Below are 25,091 nucleotides of genomic sequence, written 5' to 3'. Positions count from 1 at the left end.
TTTTTTCTTTTTGCTCCATCCATCCATCCTTCTTTTTTTTTTTTTTAGGGTGACGGGCGTCTAAATACATGCATAATGAGTGCATCTCTCATTAGAATGATTGTCAGAGGAAAAACATTGCTTGGCTCACGGCAGGGTTTTCTGGGATTCTAAAATTACGTTTTCTCCTCGTTTTTTCCCTCTCTCCTTTATTTATCAAAGGCTTTCCACAATCAGCCCTCATCGCGACTGGGACGGCTGTGGGAAACAGATGTTTACTGATTAAGCAGGCGTACCGTGCCAAAGCGGCTGTATTACAGCCCATTCAAAGTGCAGAAAGCACAGGAAAAAAGTTTAAAGAAAAAAAAAAAGGAAGGGGAGAAAAAAAAAAGAAAGGCTGACGAAATGCAGGCACTCACGGGCAGCCCCCTCTTCTGCCGCCGCTTCAACCATAATACGGTTTGATTGTTGAAATTGTTCTTCGGTGGAGAATTTTCTATTTTTTTTTCTCCTATTTTTGATACGCTTTTAATGTGTTGGTTATCCCTGCCAAGCTGCTTTTACTCACAATCAGCGTTTACACAAACACTTACTTCAAGCTCAGGCTGAAAGAGATGAGGAGAGGAATGATGGGTGAAAAGGAGAAGGGAAACTCAAAATAATCTGAATGCTACTGGCAAGGCCAACAAACCTGTTTATACCACCACATTCGAGCATTTAATTTTAATTGCATCCAGAATGTAATAGAAATATGTGACCAGCATTGGAGCCAACTGTCCGCTCTCACCCTCGGCTGCCACTTTATGTGGATATAAACACAGGATCTGTTTCTCTCCATGTGAGAATACCTCATCAGACGGCCCATCCAAATACCTTTCCAGCAATCCGTTTCGGAGAATTAGCCACATAAATCACTTTAGACATTAATTACAATGCACTTGGCAATCATTTATTTCTCTCATAGCTCTATTTTACAATTTACAAACTAGATAAAAAAAAGACCATAAATAAATGACATGTTTCATGTACCTAATTTCATAAAATAAAAAATGAAAGAGAAGGAAAACGATGACACAATTATGAACAACATTAAACTTAAAATGTCTAGATCTGTTTGGAAAAATGCGATTTGTTAGTGTTCCTCCAGAATAAACTACATAAGGAGACTTGGCACGGTACATTCTATTGAATTTCTCTCCTTTCACATTCATTGCATATTCCAAACAGGTCCTAAACAGGTGAGGAGGGAATATCGAAAGACGAAACGGGAAGAAAGTCTCTCAGATCGGACGGATGGATGTGGTTGACATGAAACAGAGCACACTTGAAATGTTAAAAGTTTTTTTTTTTTCCCTTTTTATAAACATTCCTGTAATAAGTTTATTTTAGGTACAAATAACGTGCTTCTTCTTGCAGTCCTCATTCAGACTATTCAAATTAGCATTGAAATCTTTTCGGTTGGAGTCAAACGACCCAAATAAATGTGGTGTTTTTTAGTTACAACCTCCAGCATAGGTAAGAAGCGAAGAACAGCAGTGGCTTAGCGAATATAGCAAACAACTCCAGTATGCCGGTCTCCAGAGAGTAGCCACAAAGTTCTGCAGTCTTAGCACACATCATGTGCTTTTGTCCTTTGTGTATGCACCTCAAAACAAACCGTCATCCTTCAAAGATAACAGCAACATGCTGCACTGAGAACGGAGAGTTTTTCCTGTCAAGAGTGAGACCAAATGAAAATGTTCATTATATCTCTCATCGAATCTCTTAGGAGACAACCGAAGGGCCTTCGACCGCTCCTCGGGTTGTTTGTCATGTTTTCAATCTGCCATCATGGAAGCCTTCAGCATTTGCTGGGAATCATGGGAATTGAAGTCCTTTGTCCCAGTGTCAAGTAAAAGTAGTTATTTAAACCGCAATGGATGCCAGTCTGCGCAGCAGATATCGCTGCGGAGCAGATGTGTGAAGGTGACTCTGTGGAGGGAGAGAGAGAAAAAGAAAAATGATTATGATTCAGGGATTCAAAGCGTGTTCTGTAAACAGACCAGGACACACAGACGCAGAATTAATTGAAATAATCCACAGAGTATGGAAACTGAAATTGCTCTGTTTGCTCTGTTGCTGGGGAGCATGGGAAAAACACATTTCCCATTTTTGGCTCAGTTTTCATTTTGAGCTCATCCCATCAAACGGCATCAATATATATCCCTTGTTTTCATCTGTACTGGTTCTAATCCCAACTAATGAGCAGATAAATAACTGCAGGGGACGGAGAGGAAGTAGAGCAGATCCCATAAACATTGGGTCGGACTTGTTACTTTGTGCTTACCTTAGCTCAGCTCTGAAGGAACTTCCAGCAAGGGAGACGTGTGTTGATTTAACGGCCCGCCGAAGGTCTCTGGTGACAAAGAGGCGAGGAGAGAGAGGGCACGGATGGAGCGGGGAAAAACCGTGGAGAGCGAGGTGGAGAGAGAAAGATGTAAACTGAGGGCCGATTTTTCTATTCCAACACAGGCCAAGTGAAGTGGTGTGGAGAATTGTGGAGTGGAGACAGATATTCCATTCTGAGGATGGGGAGACCTGGAGACCTTCCAGAGCTGGTCTTCCATTATGGACGTTGGGAAGAAGAATGCCTGTCCGATATCTCCAGAGCATAAGCGGCAAAGAGTGCATAAAATCTTTATCTGCGACGCCTCCATTTCGAGCGTAAAAATTCCACCAGGTGCCACTCACTCAAGTAACCGTGAAATGGCAGGAGCGGATGAAAAATAATCCAGTACTATTTATACATTTACTTACAGACACATACATACAAAAATCTAATAAACAAACAAAGAAACTCCTTTGTTGTTTCATTGAAATGAAAAGCTTCCTACAATCATATCCAGAGCATCAGTACAGCGCGGGACGATCCTCTTGACTGGACGGCAGGGATGGCGTTATTGAAAGAAAAGTGCTGTATCGTTCCTCTGAAATCTGTTTTTTTTTGTTTTTTTTCCCCAAAATTTAATTTAAAGTGCATGGATGAGGTAAATGGATTTTCTTAGAACCAAAATAAAAAAAGGAAGTCCAAAGTATGTTTCGAGTTTGTGTTTTCTGATCTCATGGGTTCAGACAGGAACCATCCTGTCTTGCATTTGTTGCATCTGGGACAGCATTCCCTGCGCGCTGTTGAGGATCTTATCCTGATGTGCAGCAGAGGAGATCCCTATCCTCGCCATGTCTCTGTTCCAACGAAACACAAAGACAGAAGTGATGAGAACATGTTTGATTTGGTCTAATTTGGTTTATTTTTTTTATCCCTCTCTCCTCATTTGCTTTTAACATGAAATCTAAGAACTCAATCCTGGCTGAACATTTGAATGCCAAAGTAGAAGTTCTCAATGTTTCGTTGGCATCTACACAGGGGTTTTGCACGGAAATGTGACTACTGAACCCATATGTCAGGACGTCTATCCCTAATAGCTGATTTAAGAACTGGGTTTCTTTCTCTTGTGTTAGTCAAAAGCCCTCTCAAAGCCAACATACACACATCACATGTTTCCTAACACCTTAAGAATGCCCAGTTTTTGTTCACGTGACTCACTCTTGTGTCATGTGGACCACAGTTTCTGGAGTGGTGTAGCCAGCAGCGGTGAAGTTGTCTCTGTAACGTTCCATGTTGATGGCCTGCAGCCAGTCAGCAACTGATCCCAGGGTAGATGTGAATTCTGGGCTGCTGGGCTCCAGAAGGGTGGTGTTGGGTCTACAAACAGAGAAAAGACTTAGTTAGGAGCCCCAAGAGCTTGGGCTGGCTCTGTGTTGCCCACTTTGAACAACATATAAAAGAACTATAAAAGATTTTATAGCCGTGAGCATCACTTCATTGGAACATGTTTATATAACACTGCAAGTCATGCATGTAACACGCACTTATGTGCCAAAGCTAAAAAAGCATTTACACCAATTTATTACTGGTAAAAAATGAGACTGGAACCAAGAACATGACTTATACGAGAAGAGACATGCCCATTCAGGCTGAGCTAAGATTTTAAGCCAAGCGTATTCTAAAATGAGCAAATTTTAGTGGATACAGTATATATATATATATATGTATAACATTTAAATAAAAATAAAATGTTAATATTTTAAACAAATATATATATATATTTGAAAATTTCATTAAAATTACATTAAACATATTTTGTATCATATTAATGTATAAAATAATGAACGGAAAGGTATCAGACAGGGGGAAAAATGTACCAGAACTGTGATTGGTGCCCTTCAAAAAATAGGTGCAAGTTGCCCCTTGGCTTATGTGAGATATATTTTATTACCTGGCTATCTCTCCTCCTGTCCTTTTCAGGCTGTTGGGGTTGCGGATGAGTTTGTCCAGCATGTTGACAATTTGACTGAACTTTGGCCTTTCGGCACGCTCTTTCTGCCAGCAATCCAGCATCAGCTGGTGCAAAGAAACTGGACAGTCCATGGGAGGAGGCAGTCTATAGCCTTCCTCAATTGCCTTTATAACCTAAAGCAAAGAAACATCCAAATGTTGTTAAACAACAGCTGAAAATGTATACACTGAAGCTCTGAATCCACTTCGTCCAGCACTTACATCCTGGTTACTCATGTCCCAGTATGGCCGTTCTCCATATGACATCACTTCCCACATGACTATGCCATAACTCCATACATCAGAGGCGGAGGTGAACTTCCTGTATGTAATGGCTTCTGGAGCGGTCCAGCGAATAGGTATCTTGCCTCCCTGTGATTGATAGGTTCCTGTTATTTCCTTTCAAAAGAGATAGCAAACACATGCATGGGGGTTAATCACACACACGCATGCACACACGCACATACACATGCTCTGCACTCAGTTTTGGGGTTAGTTTGCTCATTCTATTACACTTGAAAAGATACTAGCGCTTCATGTAAGCACATGCAGGTTAAATGCTGAAGATAATGGGTTAAAGCTTGTGTTAGGGCTGCAAATGCAAGGCTGCAAACAAATAATATGCATCAAACTTACCCTAGTAGTGTAAGCAGCATCTGGATCTTCCTCCAAAACTCGAGACATACCAAAGTCAGACACTTTACACACAAGGTTACTGTTAACCAGGATGTTGCGTGCCGCCAGGTCACGGTGGACGTAGCTCATGTCAGATAGATACTTCATCCCTGAAGCGATTCCACGCAGGATGCCCACCAGCTGAATTACAGTAAACCGTCCATCGTTCTTCTACGAAGGAACAACATTTACAGTTAAACGATGTTTAAGCCAATACATTACTCCAGAGTACTAAATGACTGCTGAGTCAAAAAGCTGTGCTTGAAATAAAACACAAACAAAACTCACCCTAAGAAAGGCATCGAGGGATCCATTCTCCATGTACTCAGTGATGATCATAACTGGCTTACCTGTGCAGAGAGAAAAAAAGAACATACTGTAAGTGAAAAGTGACAGTAAAGACATTGATAATGTTACAAAATAATTATGTTTCATATAAATGCTGTTCTTTTGAATTTTCTATACATCTAAAAATCATGAAAAAAGAATGCATCACTGTTTGCACAAAAAAATAATAAGCAGCACAACTGTTGCTCAGATATTGAGGACAAAATCAACATATTCGATTGAATTCTCAAGGATTATGTGACACTAAAGACTGGAGTAATGGCTGCTGAACATTCAGCTTTGCTATCAAAGGAATAAATTACATTAAAATATACAGGTATATTAAAATAGAAAAAATATATATTTTTGATCAAATAAATGCAGCCTTGGTGAGAATAAGAGATGTCGTTCAAAACCCATAAAAAAATCCCCAACAAATCTCAAATGCTAGATTATATGTTGGAACTTTAACATACAGTATGAATGCATTTAATTTGCATAACTTAATTTTCACTTGAGTTTCCAAGTTGGAAATCCAACTTCCATTGAACAGAACAAAGCAAGCATATCCTTTGTAGCTGCATAATAGCACCTGATTGGCTACAGTTTGTCGTATTTAGAACCAATCAGAGCTTGTAGATCTAGGTCCTGAACCAATTATCTGCTTCAATCATCTATCTTCAAGAGCAAAAACTCTGTCAAATAGTGACTGAAAACTTTAATTGCATTGAAAAATGTAGAGATTTCATGTAGTTGTTTTACCGCATGCACTCAAGGCACTCTGCACACATCAGCACATTTGAATGACACTTCCCAATCAAGCCCTTAAGTGTCCGTCTGCTAGCCCCTCCTCTTTTCTCATACTCCCCCCTCTCTTTCTCTTCGCTCCTATTTGCGAGTGGGATTTTTGTGTGGGTTTGTTTACTGAATGCAGCCGTTGCTGGAGGCTATCAGGGCTGGATTCCCACATTACCTGCCAGTCAGTACCGAGACAAGGCAATGCTATGGCAACGCAGGCCCCTCTCACAGAGCTGAAAGGAAGGAGTGCAGGGGCTTCACAAAAGAGGACAATGGCCCACGCACACACACACCTACACAGAGCCGCTTACAAATGCATACGCACATACACACGTCACCTCAGAGGAATCATTTCAGTGTTCTAGCGGTGCCTTCATTATGCAAATACAATCTTGCATTTAATGCCAGCGCATAAAAGACTGCGCCCACCAAACCCGTCTGTGAATGCTTTCTGCAGAGACGACTGGCATCCTGCTTCTCTCCCGCTCTCTGAGGCTTAGGGGCATTTTGTCTTTATTTATTTAGGACAATTTCTACATCATTAGTAATTTATTTAACAGGTTTAATTGGCCCAGTTGGAGGCGTAGGCTACGAGAGGGCTGCCATTGTCTGTTTGTAATAACAGTTATCCTGAAGACAGTACTTCTGCCATGCTGAGGATTATGAGAGAAGCACTGCTAATAACAAACAGCACTCCAACGCTTCAAACTAAGCCAACTATGAGACACCAGTCCTGTTAAACGAAAAGTTCTGATCACAATGGTTTCATACATTTTCTTAATTTTACCTCATAATTCTAAAAAAATAATAAAATAAAATAAACCAAATGAAATATAAACTAATAAAAAAACATAAATTAAAATAAAATAAAATAATCCAATTCAATTCGGTCCAGTTAATGCACATGCATAGCACAAACAAACTCTATCAAAATGGCAAAATGGCTCGTGTAAAGCGTACCTCGATTCCTAGGATCGCCATTTTTATTTTTTCATCTATTTTTCCACAAGTGGTCTCTCTCTTGCTCCTTATGTCTCTGTCTTTGCTCTCTATTTCACTCCTGTTCACTTTCTCTCTCTGTAACCCATCTGTTGGCATTGTCTTCACTAATACATCAGAGAGGATGGTGATTTGCCAGGGCTGTCTGGAGAAAAGATGTGACTCGGTGGGATTGTTACATGTCTGCAGAAGCCCCTGCATATGAATGCAGCTATCTCCCATGAAGTCTACCAAAACAAACTCCAAAAAAACCCCCACAAAAAATGCACACATCTTCATCTTTGTGTTTGTTCAGAGCTCCCGAGCTGCCAGACAGCACAAGAGCCATCAGCGTCAGAAGACACTAAGGGTGTTCTTCAGTCCAGCTGTCAAATGCAAAGCCATCTAATGCAAATCACAGGTCCATGCTCACACACACACACACACACACACACACACACACAGACACAGACACAAACCAGGTCCTCCTCATATTTGTTATGAACGGTGAGGTCTGGCCACAACTACACCCTGGAGGTTTCTTAAACACACATATGAGAGAGTCAACTTTCAATCAATAACAAGTTATTAAAAGGTTTGATGTCAGGTCTGCCAGCCTGCCAAGATTCTGTTCTGGTAATGGGAAGGGTGCGTTCCAAAACACAGGGTTGATTTTCATCAAATTAAGGAATGGAGAGTTTGTCATTTCTTCAGTGTGGTTCCAAAATGTATTTAAGATGCAAACAGGAGGCAGACATCAACAGTAAAAAAAAAATTAGAAGTAAAGCGGCCCAATTTTTAATAAAAGGCTTTTGATGGCTAAAAGTCAAAGCAAAAGTCAAAAATCTAAAGAAATGAAAACCATCAGCTCTACAGCAGAGCTTCAATGGGTGGCCAAGTAAGCTAGCAACACAGCAAACAATACTTTTCTTAAGTATTTTTGTCTTGTTTTCCAGTAAAATATGTATACATATTAGGTGCTTGGCATACAACAAAAGAGTTCTTAAAAGTTATGTAAGAATCAAAACCGCATACAACTTTATTACTTGTTATTTATTTTTAAGGTAATAAAAGTATTACTATGAATAATAAAGTCTTGTTTCTTGCTTTAAAGTATAAATCCTACCAATTTAATGAGGTTCATGATTTAAAAAAGAAATAATAAACAATAAAAAAGTGAATTTAATTTCATTAAAGAAAATGTAACAAAAATCAGCATGCACCTCTTTGTAAAGATTTTTCATGAAAGATGGCTGTAGACATTGAAGCACATAGCTTGAATTGTGAGATCAACGAGGTCACGATTTGCAAATGATATGCAAAACCAGAACAAATCTGTTTGAAAGGATGTGGTCACAGTAAACGAATCGCTTGTTCACATTAAAAAAACTCAAAAGACTCACATTTAGTGACAACTCCCTCCAGTCGGATGATATTGGGGTGGTCGAACTGGCCCATGATGCTGGCCTCGCTCAGAAAGTCCCGCCTTTGCTTGTCGGTGTATCCAGCTTTGAGGGTTTTTATGGCTACGCAGATCTCGCGCTTTCCAGGCATTTTGAGACGACCGCTGCACACCTCCCCGAATTCTCCTTTAAACGGAAAAAGAATCAGAAATGTCTGTGGTACATAATGACCCATGAGATATCTCTGGAACGGTGGGCCAACATTTCACTGTAACAGTTGTGGTCTAGCTACACTCTGAGACAGACGGAAAGGAAAACAGCAGGTCTTTTGCTCACCAATGCCGATGACCTTTTCAATCTTGATGCAGGAGGCGTCGATTTCTTTAGCGAATTCACGGACTGCTTGGTTGGGGTCCTCATAGGTGAAGGGGTCCACATAGATCCGAACCCCTGTGGAGAGACAGAGAGAGGTGCCTACATGTTAGGAGGTTGAAAGAAGAGGAGGGGAGGATAGTTGGCAGACAGACAAAATGATGAATATACAACATCTGTTTTCCATTCTCCTCCCTCTCTTGTTGGCTTCTGTCTGTTTTCTACCACATTGAGAACATACAAACTTCTCTTCTTATTTACAACTTTAACTTAGATGATACATACATATTAGAGAATGTGTCATTGTGTATACATGTTTACATGGCCGCAGCATTACCTGGATGTAAATGCCTCTCCTCATCAGATTCCTGTTTGGCTTTGCTGTATTTGCTTCTCCTGTTAACAGAGCGATGAGAGGGATTTTAAATCACATGAAAGAGAAATCACAAATAAGATCTCTTTTTTTGATGTCTCTGTTTTTTTTACAAGAATTAAATTATTTGAGATTTAACAATGTCAAATTTGTTTAATCTTTTTGGATGACAAAGTGTGCAATTTAAAAGTCACATGTGTAAAGTAACTTTTTTGCATTAAATTGTGCATAAATTATTTGACTTTTAACTATTATTAAAACACATCCTAACACACGCTTTTCACCTTCAAGGTTAGTGATGACTGTATATATATATATATATATATATATATATATATATATATATATATATATATGTGTGTGTGTATATATATAATCTGACATTTAAAGAGGGGGAAAAAAATAATCAGATTAAATATTAAAAAAAAACATATAAAAAAAGGCATGTTTGAGACGTGTGGGCCGGTACATGAAGGAACATGCTGTTCCAAGTCATTGAACCAGGTCAAAGTTTTGAAAAACCTTTTAAACTTTTCTTTAAAAGTGGGGCTGTAAAAATCTGTAAAGCTAATAAAGCTGTGCAGAGAGAGAGAGTACACCATATCAAAGTAGAAAGAAGGTCTGTTCACAAAACCAAGTCCACTGGCCTTTCATCTGAAATCATTTAGAGATTGACAGATAAAGAACAAAGAGGAATGAGGTAAAGAGAATGACAGACGAGTAAACACACACTCATCGAGAGGCCAAAACTCCCATTTGAAACCACTCCACCCCTTCCCCTAAAAATATCTCACCTCATCTGTCCACAATGACATAAAGGAGCTAGTATGCGCCACCTTCAAAGTTACCATTACAACCAATCACCTGCTGACCCCTTAGGGCCAACCACTGACCCCTCGGCATGGGCGCAGGGAGCAGAAGAGACGCAATGGAACAGATAACAACCCCACCCAGGATGCTGCCCTAGCCCAAGACTCCCTGCTGGGTATGGGGTCACCTGCCTGTATATAGAGAGTGGGGGCTAGGCTGGGAATGCACAACTACTGTTATTGTTTTTCCAGTGCATTCTGGCGTTGACAACGGCCCCCAACGTTGGGGGCTAGTGAAGGAAGAAAAGGCTAGAGGGAGGGAGAGGGGCATATCCACAGGTAGAACAGGAGGAAAGGGCCAGGCTTTAACGCCTGAGCGCTCCGCAGAAGCTGGAAATAGCTCTGCCTGCAGGGGGCCATGCCTTCGTAGGAGGAGGCCCTGCCATCAGCCCGAACGCTCAGTACACATTTATTTTAGGAACAAGAAGATTATCAGGTGTGCTATCCAAGTACTGAAGCGAGGAACCCAAGGTTTTGTGAGAGGCTGTAACCCCCCTCCTCGCCTCCACGATCGAGTGGTTGGTGTCCCCTCAAGGTAGAGAAGAGTGGGCCAAAGGTGAGAGCTACTTGGGATGTGTAGTCTTGTCTCCCGTTGAAGGGCTCCACTGAGGAAGTGCTTAATGGCTGTTTGGCCAAAACAAAAGCCCCATTCATTAGCTTGGATTGTTATTTTCACCCTGAATGAGGGTGAAGCTCCTCTTCGGGGACTTTGAGCATGCGGAGATGATTATCTCAGCTGATAATGATACAATGTCAGCCACTGTAAGAATAGACACTCTCACCCTGATCTTGGGAAACTACGATCGGACACAATAGGAGGAGGCCTTATGAAAGGGAAATGTAGCTGATGATAACCATAGTGGAGTAAGCGCGTAGCTGGCTCAGAGTTTGGGAAGAAAAAGTTGTTTGATTAAGGCAAAGCAACCATGACATTTTGCCCGTGGGAGTATGACAGCCACTCTGATTGAGTACAGTACACAGACGTACACGTATGTGCACATACGTCGTCCTGCCGTGCATCTCGGCTCCCTTGGGAATGGTACGTGTTCCCTACGGATTTCTACACACACGGCACAGAGACCCGTAGCAGCACAGCGGAGACTAATCAGGCAGAGCTGCCAACGGCCTGTCACAATACCACTAGCTACACCACAGGAAAAAAGAGAGCAAGAGAGCGGTAAAGAGACGGAGGAAGAGCCGTGAGAACCAGACTGATGGACACGTAGAGAGAGGGGAAGACAGCAGGAGCACAACAGATAGAAAGGCTGATATAGGATGACAGACAGGGTGAGGGAGAGGTGACAGAGATGCCCACAGGGACAAGGGGAAAGACGGAGGAATGCTTCCAGATTCAGACAGTATCTGTGAGACGACTGACACCCAGTTGGGCCTGGTGGCTTACCTGCGGCTGATGACGAAGACTCCGATGAAGATGAGCAACAGAATCACACTGCCGATCACAGACACCAACAGCACGGTGGAGTTAGCACCATCTCCGATGATGGGAGAGGGAACTGAAAGGAAAAACAACGTTAAAGTTATAAAATGCGTAATTCTAAATTACAATGTCAGATTAAACTTGTCAGCCATTTTGAATGTTTCTAGAAGAGCCTGGTTTCATCAGCGAGGAACAAATCCTGTAGCTGAAATGACCTAGTATCAAAGCTCCAAAACATTCCACTCATTACAGAGTTTACTTTAAAGTGCCTTTAAAAATACCAGCAACTTTGTAGTGAGCAAACAAAGAAACTATCGTAAAGAAAAGGAAACCATACATAAAGGCTATAATTATGTTACTTTAGAGAAATAGTTTCCGGATGAATGGCTGATCCACCCTAAAACTCAACACGAGTGTCTAATTGTAGGAACAAAGACTTGCCATTGTCGGTTCAGTAACATGCACATGCAAACCTACCTGAATTGGTCATGAACTCGAAGGGGGCGCTGAATTCTCCGTAGCCAGCGGCAGTGCGGGCACGCACATGAAACACATAAGAGGTGAGCGGGCTCAGGCCTTTGATCTCGGCACTTCGGGACGAGGTCTTCATTATGCGATAGCTGCGCTCATTTTGATCCTGATTGGATGAGAGGAACAGGAAATGTTGAACCAACTTGTGGAATTGGTCATTAGGATTGTTTTGATAAAACTAAACGGAAGAGAGATTTGTTTAATGTCTGACACAGAAACTACAGCCAGGCTTTTGTAGGGAAAACCACAACCTCGTTGTACAAAAACAAGGTTGCCATCTTTGTTTTCACTCACTCCCTTGGGTGTAACCTGAATTTGCTTGTTCAAAATTCCCTTGTTTCATCACTAGATCCAAACCACTTAAACGATGTCAAGTTTGAACCAAAACAAGCAAAGGAACTTAGATTAATTGTTTTTGTTTTTTTTTCCGATGTCCCCTAATGTTTGCCTTGTAATTATTGGCTCGCGAAACAAGAACTTTTGTGTCTTGGTCTTGTGTGTGTGTGTCAGTGTGTGTTTGCAATGGAAAACCTCAGAGTGTAAGGGAAAAGAATCTGACCACTGCTGCAATCTGTAATCAGTCAGCCAGAGGAGGACACAGTGGGAGCAGAGAGAGGAGAATACTGTTATCCTTTCTGTATCCCAACGGCCTGTATGCTTCACCCTAGATCTGTCCATCCGCCCCATGCTGTTCTGACACGCCGGTTCACCACACTCCTGCTGCGAATGTGAGTGAGTCTGGTCTAGCCATGAACTAAAATGCAGCTCTCTCGTTTTGATGTACCTGACATCATACGGCTCATGTTAAGGACTTAAGTGAAGGCTTCACCTTGATTGCTACATCTTAATCTGCGGTTTCAAAGAAGCATCTCTCCCATTTGTAGCTCCTGACAAGTAAGTCATGTCACTAGGCCTAATCCTGAACTATATTTTCCAAAATATATCCCTTATCTCGTGCTGTCAGGATGAAGAACCTCACAAAACACATGCAAAATCAAATGTTTCCAACCAGCATGGTCCTTCTGGTGAAGCAGGTTGACCAAGCTGGTTAAGAAGCCTCATGGGGCTGCACACCCATATTCAAAACACAACATATGTTAGTGACCATCTATGCTGGTCTTTTTGACATGGATAATTTCATCAGGGCAAAATTTTGGAAACCACTTTCACATGAATCTTCTCACCTTCTCGTAGTACTTGACCTCATACTCAAGAATGACTCCGTTGGGTCTCTCAGGCTGTTGCCATGCCAAAGACACAGCGTGTCTGGTGATGTCCTTGGCCTGTATGGTAGTAACTGGAGAGGGAGCTGGAGGAGGAGAAAAACACAAAGAGAATAAGCTTAGTATTGCTAGGAGAACCCCGACCGCCCATCTGTTTCAAAGAAACATAAACATGTTAGTGCTATAAAGCAATGAGGAGGTATGATATTGGAGATATTTGTGTTGTCATACTGAGAAAACCTGAAAACCAACTAAACGCTAGAAGCTACACAGGTTAGCATCTGAAAAATGTACTGATTACAGCTTCATAACTCCCAGAGAAATGTCAAATTACCAAAGCGAAGTGCCCATTATATCATCATTCCGGATCCGCTGTGAGAATCACTCAAGTACTTCTGATTCTTTTCCTTCTCTCATAATTCCACTTTGCTACTACAGAAGGTCCATTGATGTAGTCATCTAGGGAGCACATGCTTATCTGTAATATTTAGGGTTTTATCAATGACACTCAATGCCAAAGGGGAAGCCAGACCACGAAACGATCCTGGCTCAATTCCTCAGTGCAGATGAAAATTATAATTACAAACAGATCAGTGTTTCATATTTATACTAGCTTGATTTTTAAATTCCCTGACAAAAATCAAGACAATTTGCTGCTATGCAGTTCCAAAGATTTTATGAGTGGCTACAAAAGCAACAATAGGTGTTTACTTGGGCAGCTGGTAGGACATTCTGGTGGTGGCTAGAAATAGCAAAAATATTAATACTGATTAATACTGATATGGCCTTTAGCAAGCACCAATAAGTGCTTCAGGGGCAGTTCTGGCCTAATGGATAGAGAGTTGGACTTGTAACCCAAAGGTCATGGGTTCGAGTCTCAGGTCCGGCAGGGATTGTAGGTGGGGGGAGTGAATAACCAACACTCTCTCCACCCTCAATACCACGACTGAGGTGAGACCCTTTAGCAAGGCCCCCAACTGCTCCCCGGCGCCGCAGCATTGGCTGCCCACTGCTCCGGGTGTATGTTCACTACTGTGTACACTTGGATGGGTTAAATGCAAAGCACAAATTCCGAGTATGGGTCACCATACTTGGCCACACCCCACTTCCCTTTCCTTTCCCTTCAGTGCTATAGGGCAATGTCTGCTCAGAACCCCAATAATTGGGGATTATAAAATCTAAGAACAGACAGTCAGGAGTGAAGGTCTGTTTGAAGAGTGTACAGACAGGTGTGATGGCTATTACTATCTGAGTTCACCAAGGCAATGATGGTGAGAAAGACTCTTGGAAGACCCCACTCCTGGGGGCCCTACACACAAAATCCCCAAAGCCAGACAAAAAGGCACTTCCTGTCTCACGCTTTCTCAAGAACCCGAAATTAAACACCTTGTAAAAGTTAATAGTCCACTCAGCGCAAACAAATGTGAGCAGCCAACAAATGCACATATGCACAATTTGACCCGACATGCGGTTTAATGTCATAAAAATCCATTCTGACAGACACATACAAGGAGTAATTAGAAATTTCTCTGTGGTGATATAAGACAGAGCACTTTCACAGATGGGAAGCTGATTACCGACTTGATGACTATGTTCTGTATCAGACTCTGATGACACATTCAACACATCAGCCTGTGACCAGATCACATGACGACATCAGCCTGGTATTTAATGAAGTCATAATAGTAGGAATATCATGTTCAACAATAATTTGTGAACAAAAACCACACACTTACCTGCTTGGTTGGTGGTAACCGTCACAGACACTGCCTGTTCTGGTCCGGGACTCTGTTTAGAGACCCCATTGACTGCCCAGATCTCAAAGGTGTAGTTGGTGTGAGCCTGCAGGTCATTTATGGATACCCGGGTGGTGCGTAGGCCCAGCTGCTGAGGCGAAAAATGGACGCCGTTGCCGCAGGGCTGACAACGCTGACCGTCAGAGCTGCACCGCTTGCATATGACGTTGTAAGCGAGGTCCTGCCTGCCACCGGAGGATGCTGGAGCAGTCCACTCCAGATTCACAGAGGTCTCGTTAACATTGGAAATAAGGTGCTGAGGAGCAGATGGGGGCTCTACGAAAATACAATTTTGGAAAAAGAAACAGTTTAGAGACACTAAGACAAAATATGCACATGATTTATGTTTCATTTCCGCCACAGTGATGTCTGGAAGTTTTGGAACAAACAAAACAGGATTATGACTCTGGCAGAGATTGATCTCAAAATACACCCTTGGCAAGAGAATCTTCAATGGCAAACAAATACACACCCACACACACACACACACACACACACTTTTATTGCAACTGCAGGCAGATGAAGTTACAGCCTATGACGGATAGAAGTCTGTTTGTGTGCTTGAGTGTATTTGTGTACATTTGCGCTGTTTTTCTCTGTGGTGTTTTTGTAAACCAGGCGCTGCTGAATAATTATAATTATAAGATAATTACATTTATGACAAACCAGCACCACAGGCGACGCAGTGCTAGCTGCGCAAAAAGGAAATACATTCAACCCGCGAGAGAGTGAGAGAAAGAGAGAGAGAATGATTACATCTCCATAATTGAGCAACTTGCTGATAGGGATCTCATAAATGCTAATTTGGTCGCCCTCGTTGCCATTTCTGGTATAGCAATGACGTTCTCATCATAAATATGGTTCTCTAAATCAGCAATCCCAGGTTGACTTTCTCACAAAGCTTGCCCGGAGGTACATTTTATTGCTCAGAGGTTGCTCTTTTATTGCTCAGGAGACTTAACTGAGTTCTCGGTTATGTTGTATTCAAGTATGAACTTGAATATACAGGTCCTTTCCAAAAAATTTTGCATATTGTGATAAAGTTCATTATTTTCTGTAATGTACTGATAAACATTAGACTTTCATATATTTTAGATTCATTACAACACAACTGAAGTAGTTCAAGCCTTTTATTGTTTTAATATTGATGATTTTGGCATACAGCTCATGAAAACCCAAAATCTCAAAAAATTAGCATATTTCATCCGACCAATAAAAGAAAAGTGTTTTTAATACAAAAAAAAAAGTCAACCTTCAAAAATTATGTTCAGTTATGCACTCAATACTTGGTCGGGAATCCTTTTGCAGAAATGACTGCTTCAATGCGGCGTGGCATGGAGGCAATCAGCCTGTGGCACTGCTGAGGTGTTATGGAGGCCCAGGATGCTTCGATAGCGGCCTTAAGCTCATCCAGAGTGTTGGGTCTTGCGTCTCTCAACTTTCTCTTCACAATATCCCACAGATTCTCTATGGGGTTCAGGTCAGGAGAGTTGGCAGGCCAATTGAGCACAGTAATACCATGGTCAGTAAACCATTTACCAGTGGTTTTGGCACTGTGAGCAGGTGCCAGGTCGTGCTGAAACATGAAATCTTCATCTCCATAAAGCTTTTCAGCAGATGGAAGCATGAAGTGCTCCAAAATCTCCTGATAGCTAGCTGCATTAACCCTGCCCTTGATAAAACAGTGGACCAACACCAGCATCACTGACTGTGGGTACTTGACACTGGACTTCAGGCATTTTGGCATTTTCCTCTCCCCAGTCTTCCTCCAGACTCTGGCACCTTGATTTCCGAATGACATGCAAAATTTGCTTTCATCCGAAAAAAGTACTTTGGACCACTGAGCAACAGTCCAGTGCTGCTTCTCTGTTCAAAAGTGGCTTGACCTGGGGAATGCGGCACCTGTAGCCCATTTCCTGCACACGCCTGTACACGGTGGCTCTGGATGTTTCTACTCCAGACTCAGTCCACTGCTTCCGCAGGTCCCCCAAGGTCTGGAATCGGTCCTTCTCCACAATCTTCCTCAGGGTCCGGTCACTTCTTCTCGTTGTGCTGCGTTTTCTGCCACACTTTTTCCTTCCCACAGACTTCCCACTGAGGTGCCTTGATACAGCACTCTGGGAACAGCCTATTCGTTCAGAAATTTCTTTCTGTGTCTTACCCTCTTGCTTGAGGGTGTCAATGATGGCCTTCTGGACAGCAGTCAGGTCGGCAGTCTTACCCATGATTGCGGTTTTGAGTAATGAACCAGGCTGGGAGTTTTTAAAAGCCTCAGGAATCTTTTGCAGGTGTTTAGAGTTAATTAGTTGATTCAGATGATTAGGTTAATAGCTCGTTTAGAGAACCTTTTCATGATATGCTAATGTTTTGAGATAGGAATTTTGGGTTTTCATGAGCTGTATGCCAAAATCATCAATATTAAAACAATAAAAGGCTTGAACTACTTCAGTTGTGTTGTAATGAATCTAAAATATATGAAAGTCTAATGTTTATCAGTACATTACAGAAAATAATGAACTTTATCACAATATGCTAATTTTTTGAAAAGGACCTGTAGATGTTTGTCCTAAAATTCCTGAGGAGAAATAAACATAGAAAGAAGTGATAGAATTGTTAACATACATTATAGTGTTTTTATATTACAATAAAATTAATCTGGATTTTATAGAGCAGATAATTTGTGAAAACTGGATGAGAAATGTTTAAATCAGACTGAAATCTCAAATCTTGACAGCCTGAGACACTGTTGCGATCTCTATTCAAACTCCAGACTATGTGAGGTTGTTAGAGTCTTTAATATCAAGATGAAATTTGAGGAGCAAGAGATGTCCACCTTACTTTTCAATGTGGAAGCAAGTTATTTCCTGTGTCTGTGGGAGACTTCCGATTCATTAGCTGCAATAGGTAAATAACTAAAAGAATAACAAAGTTCAGTAAACAGTAAAACTAATTATGCTACAAACTAAAGTGTTTTTGATAATGATAATGCAAATAACATACCAGTTTGCAATAACAAGAAGCATGACAGACTATTTTTGCACAGGAAACCTTGCACATTCAAATTTTACAAATGCTCTTATGTAAGTCTCCACATGGGTCTCATTTGAATCGAAGAAACAAATGAAATGTTAAACTTGAAGTGTGTCTCCTCATCTTCTATTGGCTGGGTAAGCAGGTAGTCTATTTCCAAATCACAAAACTGATAGAGCCAAAGTTGGCATATTTAGCTGGTACTTTGTTAAAAATTGCTCATTTAACTTTTTAAAAGATCTCATATGGGTGGTCTCGATTGGACACGTCCAACATCAAACCCGAAGAAGAAAGTGAAGAGGACAAACATTCAAACAGGATGTGTCTCATTATCTCTCGTTGAGGTCTCTCATATGGCAAAAGCCATTTTCAAATATCTCCATATCCTCCAAATCATTTAAACACTTCAAACACATATCTGACCTAGGTCTGGATTAGACTGAATTCCTCCTGGCTGAGCCTTAAGTGTAAATGGTCTTTAAACTCTGTTTAACCTGTATTAAGTATGTGGCTGCTGTCCCCACCCGGCAGAGTGGGGTGAACCGAGCACGCTCCCACGGTGGCTCTGTGCCACACGCTCTGTGATTGACAGGAGCTGATTAAGTCGACTGGCTTCGCTGCATTTTAATACGATAAGGTGAGAGAGAGAGGCTCAGCTCGGCAAGCGTAATGGGGTCATTTCTCTCGTGCCTCTTCGCTGTCTGTCTCCCCACTTTCTCGTATTTCTCCTTTTTTCCCTCCCTTGCTACCTAGCACCTTTTTATCTCGATTTTTTGTGTGCGCCTTTAGCGAATTGGCTGTTGAGTGTGTGACGGGTGCTTCTGGGTGAACGACAGACGGTGATATGAAAGAGAGCTCCAATTAAAGAGGAGATAAAAGTGAGAAAGACAATCCGATACGTAAAATGCACGTTCGGACGCCGATAGGTGCATAAGAGCCCTTTCCTCCCACTTGCCGCCCCTGATCATTCAGATCTGGAAAACGTATTAAATCTGACACCATGAACACATATGGTCTGGGTGCCTCTCTGCCCTTTTCCAAGAGATCTTTAATAAATTTATCATGTAATTATTTTTTGATCACGCCGGCTTGTGTGTGTGTGTGTGTGTGTCTGCAAAAACCTGAGTGATTCGTATGTGAGAAAGAGCGTGTCATGAACGACTTGACGTGTGTGTTCGTTTTTTACAATTAACCCTGTCGTCTTGGCTCAGAGCTGTGGCGCGTCGACTGCTGCCGCTTCAATGCAGGTCTCTATTTAACAAGCAGAACACTGTTATCAAGTCTATGACTCACCTCAGGGTCTGACACACATATCTATCTTTACTCATCATGACAGGGCTCCTCCCAACTCACTGCTACACACACACACACATTTTCAGTCAGTAACCAATGTTTTTGATTAGGCAACGCAGGAATAAAAGACACAAAATAATATCCGCTGCAATTAAACATCCAATAATTTGTCACTGTCAAGCACGTTTTTTGCCTTTAACTCTGGTAAGTAGCCTTTAGGAAAACAGCTCCAATGGTGTGTGAAGTGAACAGCTGCAGTCTGATACAAGTCCAGGCGGTGCTAGTTCTCCTGAGTGATATGTGCTTTCTCAGTTCAAAATCCCTGACCTGGTCTAATGATTACTCATGTCCAGGGTGGTTTGTTTACATCTCTGTTTTTAGTCTCACGTAGCTGACTTTTGACTACAAGCATAATCTGGTCCACATTACAGCTTATTCTTGCCAAGAACGGCACACTTAGAAAGAGACCATCTAACATTTGTTTGAGGTCAGTATACTTTTTTTTTTTCTTTTTAAAGAAATCAATACTTTTATTCAAAAAGGAAGCCTTAAGTGACATTTATTAGGTTACCAAAAGTTTTATTTTAAATCAATTCTGTTCTATCATGTTTTCCACAAATAAATGATGCAGCACAACTGTTTTCAGTGTTGATAATAATAAATATTTTATGAGCACCAAATCAGCATATTACACTGATCTCTGAAGGTCGTGTGATACTGAAGACTGGAGTAATTACATTTTTAAATATATTAAAATAGAAAACTCAAAAATAATATTTCAAAATACTACTTTTTATCAAATAAATGCAGCCTTGATTAGCATAAGAGCCTTCTTTCAAAAATACTTAAAAATTTGTATCAACCCCAAACTTCTGAATGGTAGTGTAATTTGGACTACAAATGGTCTCAAAGTTGTACACATGCTCCAAAAACCAGAGGTGCACAACCTGTATATTCATTCGTGGAGTCAGTGTGAACCCAGATAAAGTGTGTGAAGGTTAAATACACTTACGTGTGCATGGCATAGAAGCAGGGTCTGTCTCAGACCTGAAGAAGCCTTTGTCACAGGCACAGGAAGTGGATCCCTCCCTAATGGAGTAACTGTGCAGGGGACACTTAGAGCAGCTGTCGTCTGTAGCCAGCGCTCTGTAGTAACCGATCTTACAGGCTGTGAAGAGAAAGAAAGTGAGAGAAAATTGAGCCGTTAATGATCATGAACTATTTAACATATACTGCTCCAGTAGCTCATCGTTTTGAGATAGAACTCTTAGTCTTTCACCTCCAGCTTTCATAACGAAACTCAGTGTGTGAATATTTACATCAGGCCTGGGACACACTCTGTACGGGAGTGGTGTGGAATGTCTGAATGACAGACAGCAGTGCACGGCTTTATGACACACTAATGAAGAGAGGAAGTGATACTAAAGGAATGCACTGTCATTAATCCCAACACCCAAGCCAAGCCCTTTCTCAGCATTTGTTCTCTAGCTCTGTTTTCTCTTTCATTCTCTTTTCATGTTTGTCCGCTTGCTTTTATTTTTCGCCCATTTTTGTCCTCCCTCCAGCTTTATTCTTTTCTTCCTTTGTTTGTTTGTCTTTCTACTTCCTTCTTTTTTCTGTTGCTCCTTCTAATATATGCCACACACATACAAACACACAGTATAATTTCCTATTTACGGTGACAGAGACAAAAGAATGCTTTGAGGTCTTTTATTGACTTTTTCCCTACAAAGCCATCGATACCCACACAAGTACAGATAGCATTTGAACATGAATAAAGCCGCTACTTATGACATTTATCTAAGAGTTTATTGATCTGTAGATAGTTTACAGATGTGTTTCTCTAAAAGGTCCTATCAATATAAACGCTCCATGCGGAATATCACAAATCATAATAATGTTCTTAGCGATAATCATACATGCTCTTAGCAAAGCATTATGGCAAAGAAACACAAAGCTTTTATATGACAAATAGGACAAACAAGCTTTCGTGTGTCGAGAGGACGGCCCTTAAAGGGCGGTCACACTGGGCTTTGTGTGCCATTCACTTACATTCATATGAATGCGAACAAATGTGAAGAATATTTGTCTTTCACTGCCTACAAAAGTTTGGGTTTGGTGAACTCTGACCAGCAAGTTCGCAAAGTAAAAGTACGTTAAACCAAAAGAAGATTCAAATGTCACAGACTGGCCTCTTGAATGAAAATCAACATGGGGGAAACTAATTTACTCATTAAACACATCCATAATAATATGAACGAAAGGAAGAACAAAAGAAAGACAGTGTTGTAGGGTTGCAGTGCTGTAGAAAAAACATATTTTTACTAACGTGTCAATTATTTGAAATACTAGCAGTGCTTCCCAAACCTGTCCTGGAGGCCCCCCTGCCCTGCATCTTTTGTATGTCTCCCTTATCTAACACACCTGATTCCACTCATCAGCTCGTTAGTAGAGACTGCAAGAAATAAATTGGGTGTGTCTGATTAGGGAGACAAACAAAATGTGCAGGGCAGGGGGTCCTCCAGGACAGGTTTGGGAAGCACTGCTATACAGAATACTGTACAGTGAATTTAGGCATCAAATTGTACAATATGAAAGATAAATATGATATTAATTTTGAGATCTGCTAAGCTAGGCCATTTAACAGTATTATTAAATTAGTTTATTTATTTATTTTCTTTGACTAGCGTTAAGCACTAGAGATCATAGTAAAAGTAGCAATACTAAAGAAATATGTTTTATTAAAAATCAAATGTTTTCTCCTATGCAAAATCTAGTGTGACTGCCCTTTTATACTTCTCCTTACCAATCATAGAGCCACAGTGGAAAATATAGCCCAATCCAAAATATAGATGCATATTAAGCATGTAATACATTCTAATTGTTTGTGATATTTTTTGCTTCACACAGCATTTTCACTTCAAATGAGGACAGAAAAGTTGCCCACATTTCACAAATATTAAGGACAGGCAAGATGCAGGTCAGGACCAGTGTTGGAGGTAACACATTACAAGTAACGTGAGTTAAATAATTAGATTACCCTTTTTTAAAGTAACTAGCAAGTAAGGCATTACTTACTTTTTCAAATAAGTAATGCAAGTTACATTATTTTCCCATTTATTCACTGACACCTCTCCTGTCCCCATGTTGAGAGAAACTAGGAGTGAGATGCAGAGGCATAGACAGTCCCTTCAGGCTTATTTTTTTTTGGTATGAAAGGGCCTTTAAAGTTGCCAAAAATATGACTTTTGGATTTCTTGTTTTTGAAAATTAACAAGCAAACCCAGCTGAAGTGACAAAAAGTAACACAACAGTAATGTATTGCATTACTCTCCATAAAAAGTAACTAAGTAACAAAATTAGTTTAATTTTAATGACGTAATCTTAATGGATTAATTTTAAAAGTAACTTTCCACAACATTGGTCAAGAGACACAGTGCTTCAAACAAGTGTCCCTCATCACGCTCTGCCTCATTCTCTCTTATTTTCTCTCTTTGCTGGCCAATTCTTTTAATCTCACATAAGTTCAAGTTCAAGTTGAGCTTTATTGTCATTCCGCTACATGTAGGGACATAGAGTAAGTGGAACAAAATGTCGTGCCTCCCAGGACCACGGTGCTACAAAAATACAGACATACAACAATGAAGTAAAACAACACTATATACATATACACAACTAACCTACTGACAGATTTTAAATATAGGTATACTATATATAAATATTTACCCTATACAACAAAAAAAATTAAAAATAAATAATGCAAACTATATGAATGCTTCACATAAATACTGTACATGTGCAAAGAGAAACATTTTGAGTCAAGCAGCTGGTTGGGGAACAGTGCAGGATGATTTGTAGTGCATGAGCATGTAAACATACATATATTGAGTCTTTTGTGGGATTGTGTACACGCAGCAGTGTGTGTAAAGTGTCTAGTGCACATAGAGGAGAGTGTGTTACTACAGGTGGTTTGTACAGGCCCACTCACCTGTGTGTAGCACACTTCGAATTGCACAAAAAAGTTCCATACAGTTTTTTCTTTGGTGTGGTAAGGTTTGGAGTGGGGGGTGGTCCATGTTTCAGGAGGTAGGGGTTTGCATGGGGTTTCAGAGGGGGACGGGGTGGTTTGAGTTCAGGGCTCTCACAGCCTGGGGGAAAAAGCTGTTGAGCAGTCTGGCGGAGCAGGCTCTGATGCTCCGGTACCGTCTTCCTGATGGTAGGAGCTGGAAGAGACTGTGGGAGGGATGGGTGGAGTCCTTCACGATGCTGTTGGTTTTGCTGGAGCATCGTGTAAGGAAAATGTCCAGGATGGAGGGGAGTGGGGCACCAATGATCTTTGCAGCTGTGTTCACTGTCCGCTGGAGGGTCTTGCGGTCAGCAGCACTGCAGTTCCCGTACCAGACAGTGATGCAGCTGGTCAGCACACTCTCAATGGTGCCCCTGTAGAATGTGGTGAGGATGGGTGGAGGGAGACTTGCTCTTTTCAGCCGGCAGAAAAAGTGTAGGCGCTGTTGTGCCTTTTTAGAGAGTGGGACCCTGGGGCCGCATTAGCGCTTGCCCTCGGGAATCACCACCTTCCACTTTCCTCCATTTCTCTGTTTCATCTCTCCCTCCATCACGGTTTGCCCAGGGCCAATCACTCGCAATCAGCTGCAACAGCGCACTTGATCAGAGGAGAGAGTTAACGTACATCTTCTGAGAGGAGATTAACACAGTTTTGTCATCTTGTAAACAAGATCCATAAAACAACAGTAGGGGGTGAGGGATGGAAAGATAGAAAGAGCTCAGGGAGAAGAGATGCATCCCTGGGTCACAACCTCCAATGGACGGTGTGCTTTGTTGACATGCTTTGGAGGGGAATGATGGGAATTAGAGCTGGAGGTTTAATCTGATCAGCTTTGTATCTTAACGCCGGTTGGAGGACACAGTTAATTGAAGAGGATTCTTGGGAAGCTTAAAACCACGGTAGGAAACTTGAGGTGTGTTCGAGAGATCAAGAGACCTCGATTGCAGGAGTTTCGGTCTTGTTTATAAGCGAATGCACTCGTTGACTTGTAGCACTTTTCTCAAGCACTTAGGATATCTAACACCCTCCACCTGCTTGAGTGTTTTCTCAATCCCAGACCCTTACGGAAGACGACCAGCTGTCCCCTCCCTTCCTAAGTCCTCCATCCTAGGTCCCTCATGAGACCCCTAACAGCTCCTGGTTTCAATTCCACCCCCCCCCCCCCCAGATCTGACCTTTCTACTCACTCTCCATGAAGCCTATGACCACTGGGCTGGACAAAAGCAGGACAATCATGGTCTCATTGTCCACTCCGTTGGATGATTGAAAAGATGAGCTTACTGCCTGTGACATAATAGGGTCGTAATTACCAGTCCATGCCCCAATATTCAGGGTCAACGCTCTCGTCCTACCGTCCACCATGAGGACAATGTCCATCTCAATGAAGACACCTTCTCAGACTGAGCTCTGAATGCTTTTTGTGAGCTTTAGACATTAAAACAGTCACCTGTTGTCCTGTATAGAAAGACAAAACACAGGGTGGAGTTGAGGACAAAAGCGGATCTGGGTATTGTGTTGGGAAGCGAATGAATTATGGAATTCTACAAGGTATGTGTGGCGGTTTA

At 41.4% G+C, this 25,091-nt stretch overlaps 1 protein-coding gene across 2 annotated transcripts in view; it reads right to left on the bottom strand.

The window, feature by feature from the left end:
- Positions 1-908: 908 nt before the first annotated feature.
- The window catches only part of LOC306880839 (ephrin type-A receptor 4-like), a 40,989-nt gene continuing 16,806 nt past the window's right edge, over positions 909-25,091 (bottom strand). Inside the window, exons 4-18 of one of the 2 annotated variants that reach the window (XM_079434621.1) lie at positions 20,473-20,628; positions 15,078-15,413; positions 13,303-13,427; positions 12,065-12,224; positions 11,552-11,663; positions 9,245-9,303; positions 8,872-8,985; positions 8,536-8,721; positions 5,318-5,379; positions 4,991-5,200; positions 4,577-4,726; positions 4,296-4,489; positions 3,563-3,721; positions 2,306-3,201; positions 909-1,950 (exon numbers count right to left, since the gene is read on the bottom strand). In XM_079434621.1, the coding sequence (XP_079290747.1) occupies positions 3,087-3,201; positions 3,563-3,721; positions 4,296-4,489; positions 4,577-4,726; positions 4,991-5,200; positions 5,318-5,379; positions 8,536-8,721; positions 8,872-8,985; positions 9,245-9,303; positions 11,552-11,663; positions 12,065-12,224; positions 13,303-13,427; positions 15,078-15,413; positions 20,473-20,628 (2,138 nt within the window). In that variant the 3' untranslated portion in view covers positions 909-1,950; positions 2,306-3,086. Of the gene's footprint in view, positions 1,951-2,305; positions 3,202-3,562; positions 3,722-4,295; positions 4,490-4,576; positions 4,754-4,990; positions 5,201-5,317; positions 5,380-8,535; positions 8,722-8,871; positions 8,986-9,244; positions 9,304-11,551; positions 11,664-12,064; positions 12,225-13,302; positions 13,428-15,077; positions 15,414-20,472; positions 20,629-25,091 lie in introns of both variants that reach the window. The other variant, XM_079434620.1, reaches the window with a different exon arrangement.

Source organism: Barbus barbus (genome assembly GCF_936440315.1).
Source record: "Barbus barbus genome assembly, chromosome: 15".
In the NCBI taxonomy this organism is placed as follows: domain Eukaryota; kingdom Metazoa; phylum Chordata; class Actinopteri; order Cypriniformes; family Cyprinidae; genus Barbus; species Barbus barbus.
Note: the sequence above shows the minus strand (reverse complement) of the source record. Positions and strands in the feature narration are given on the sequence as shown.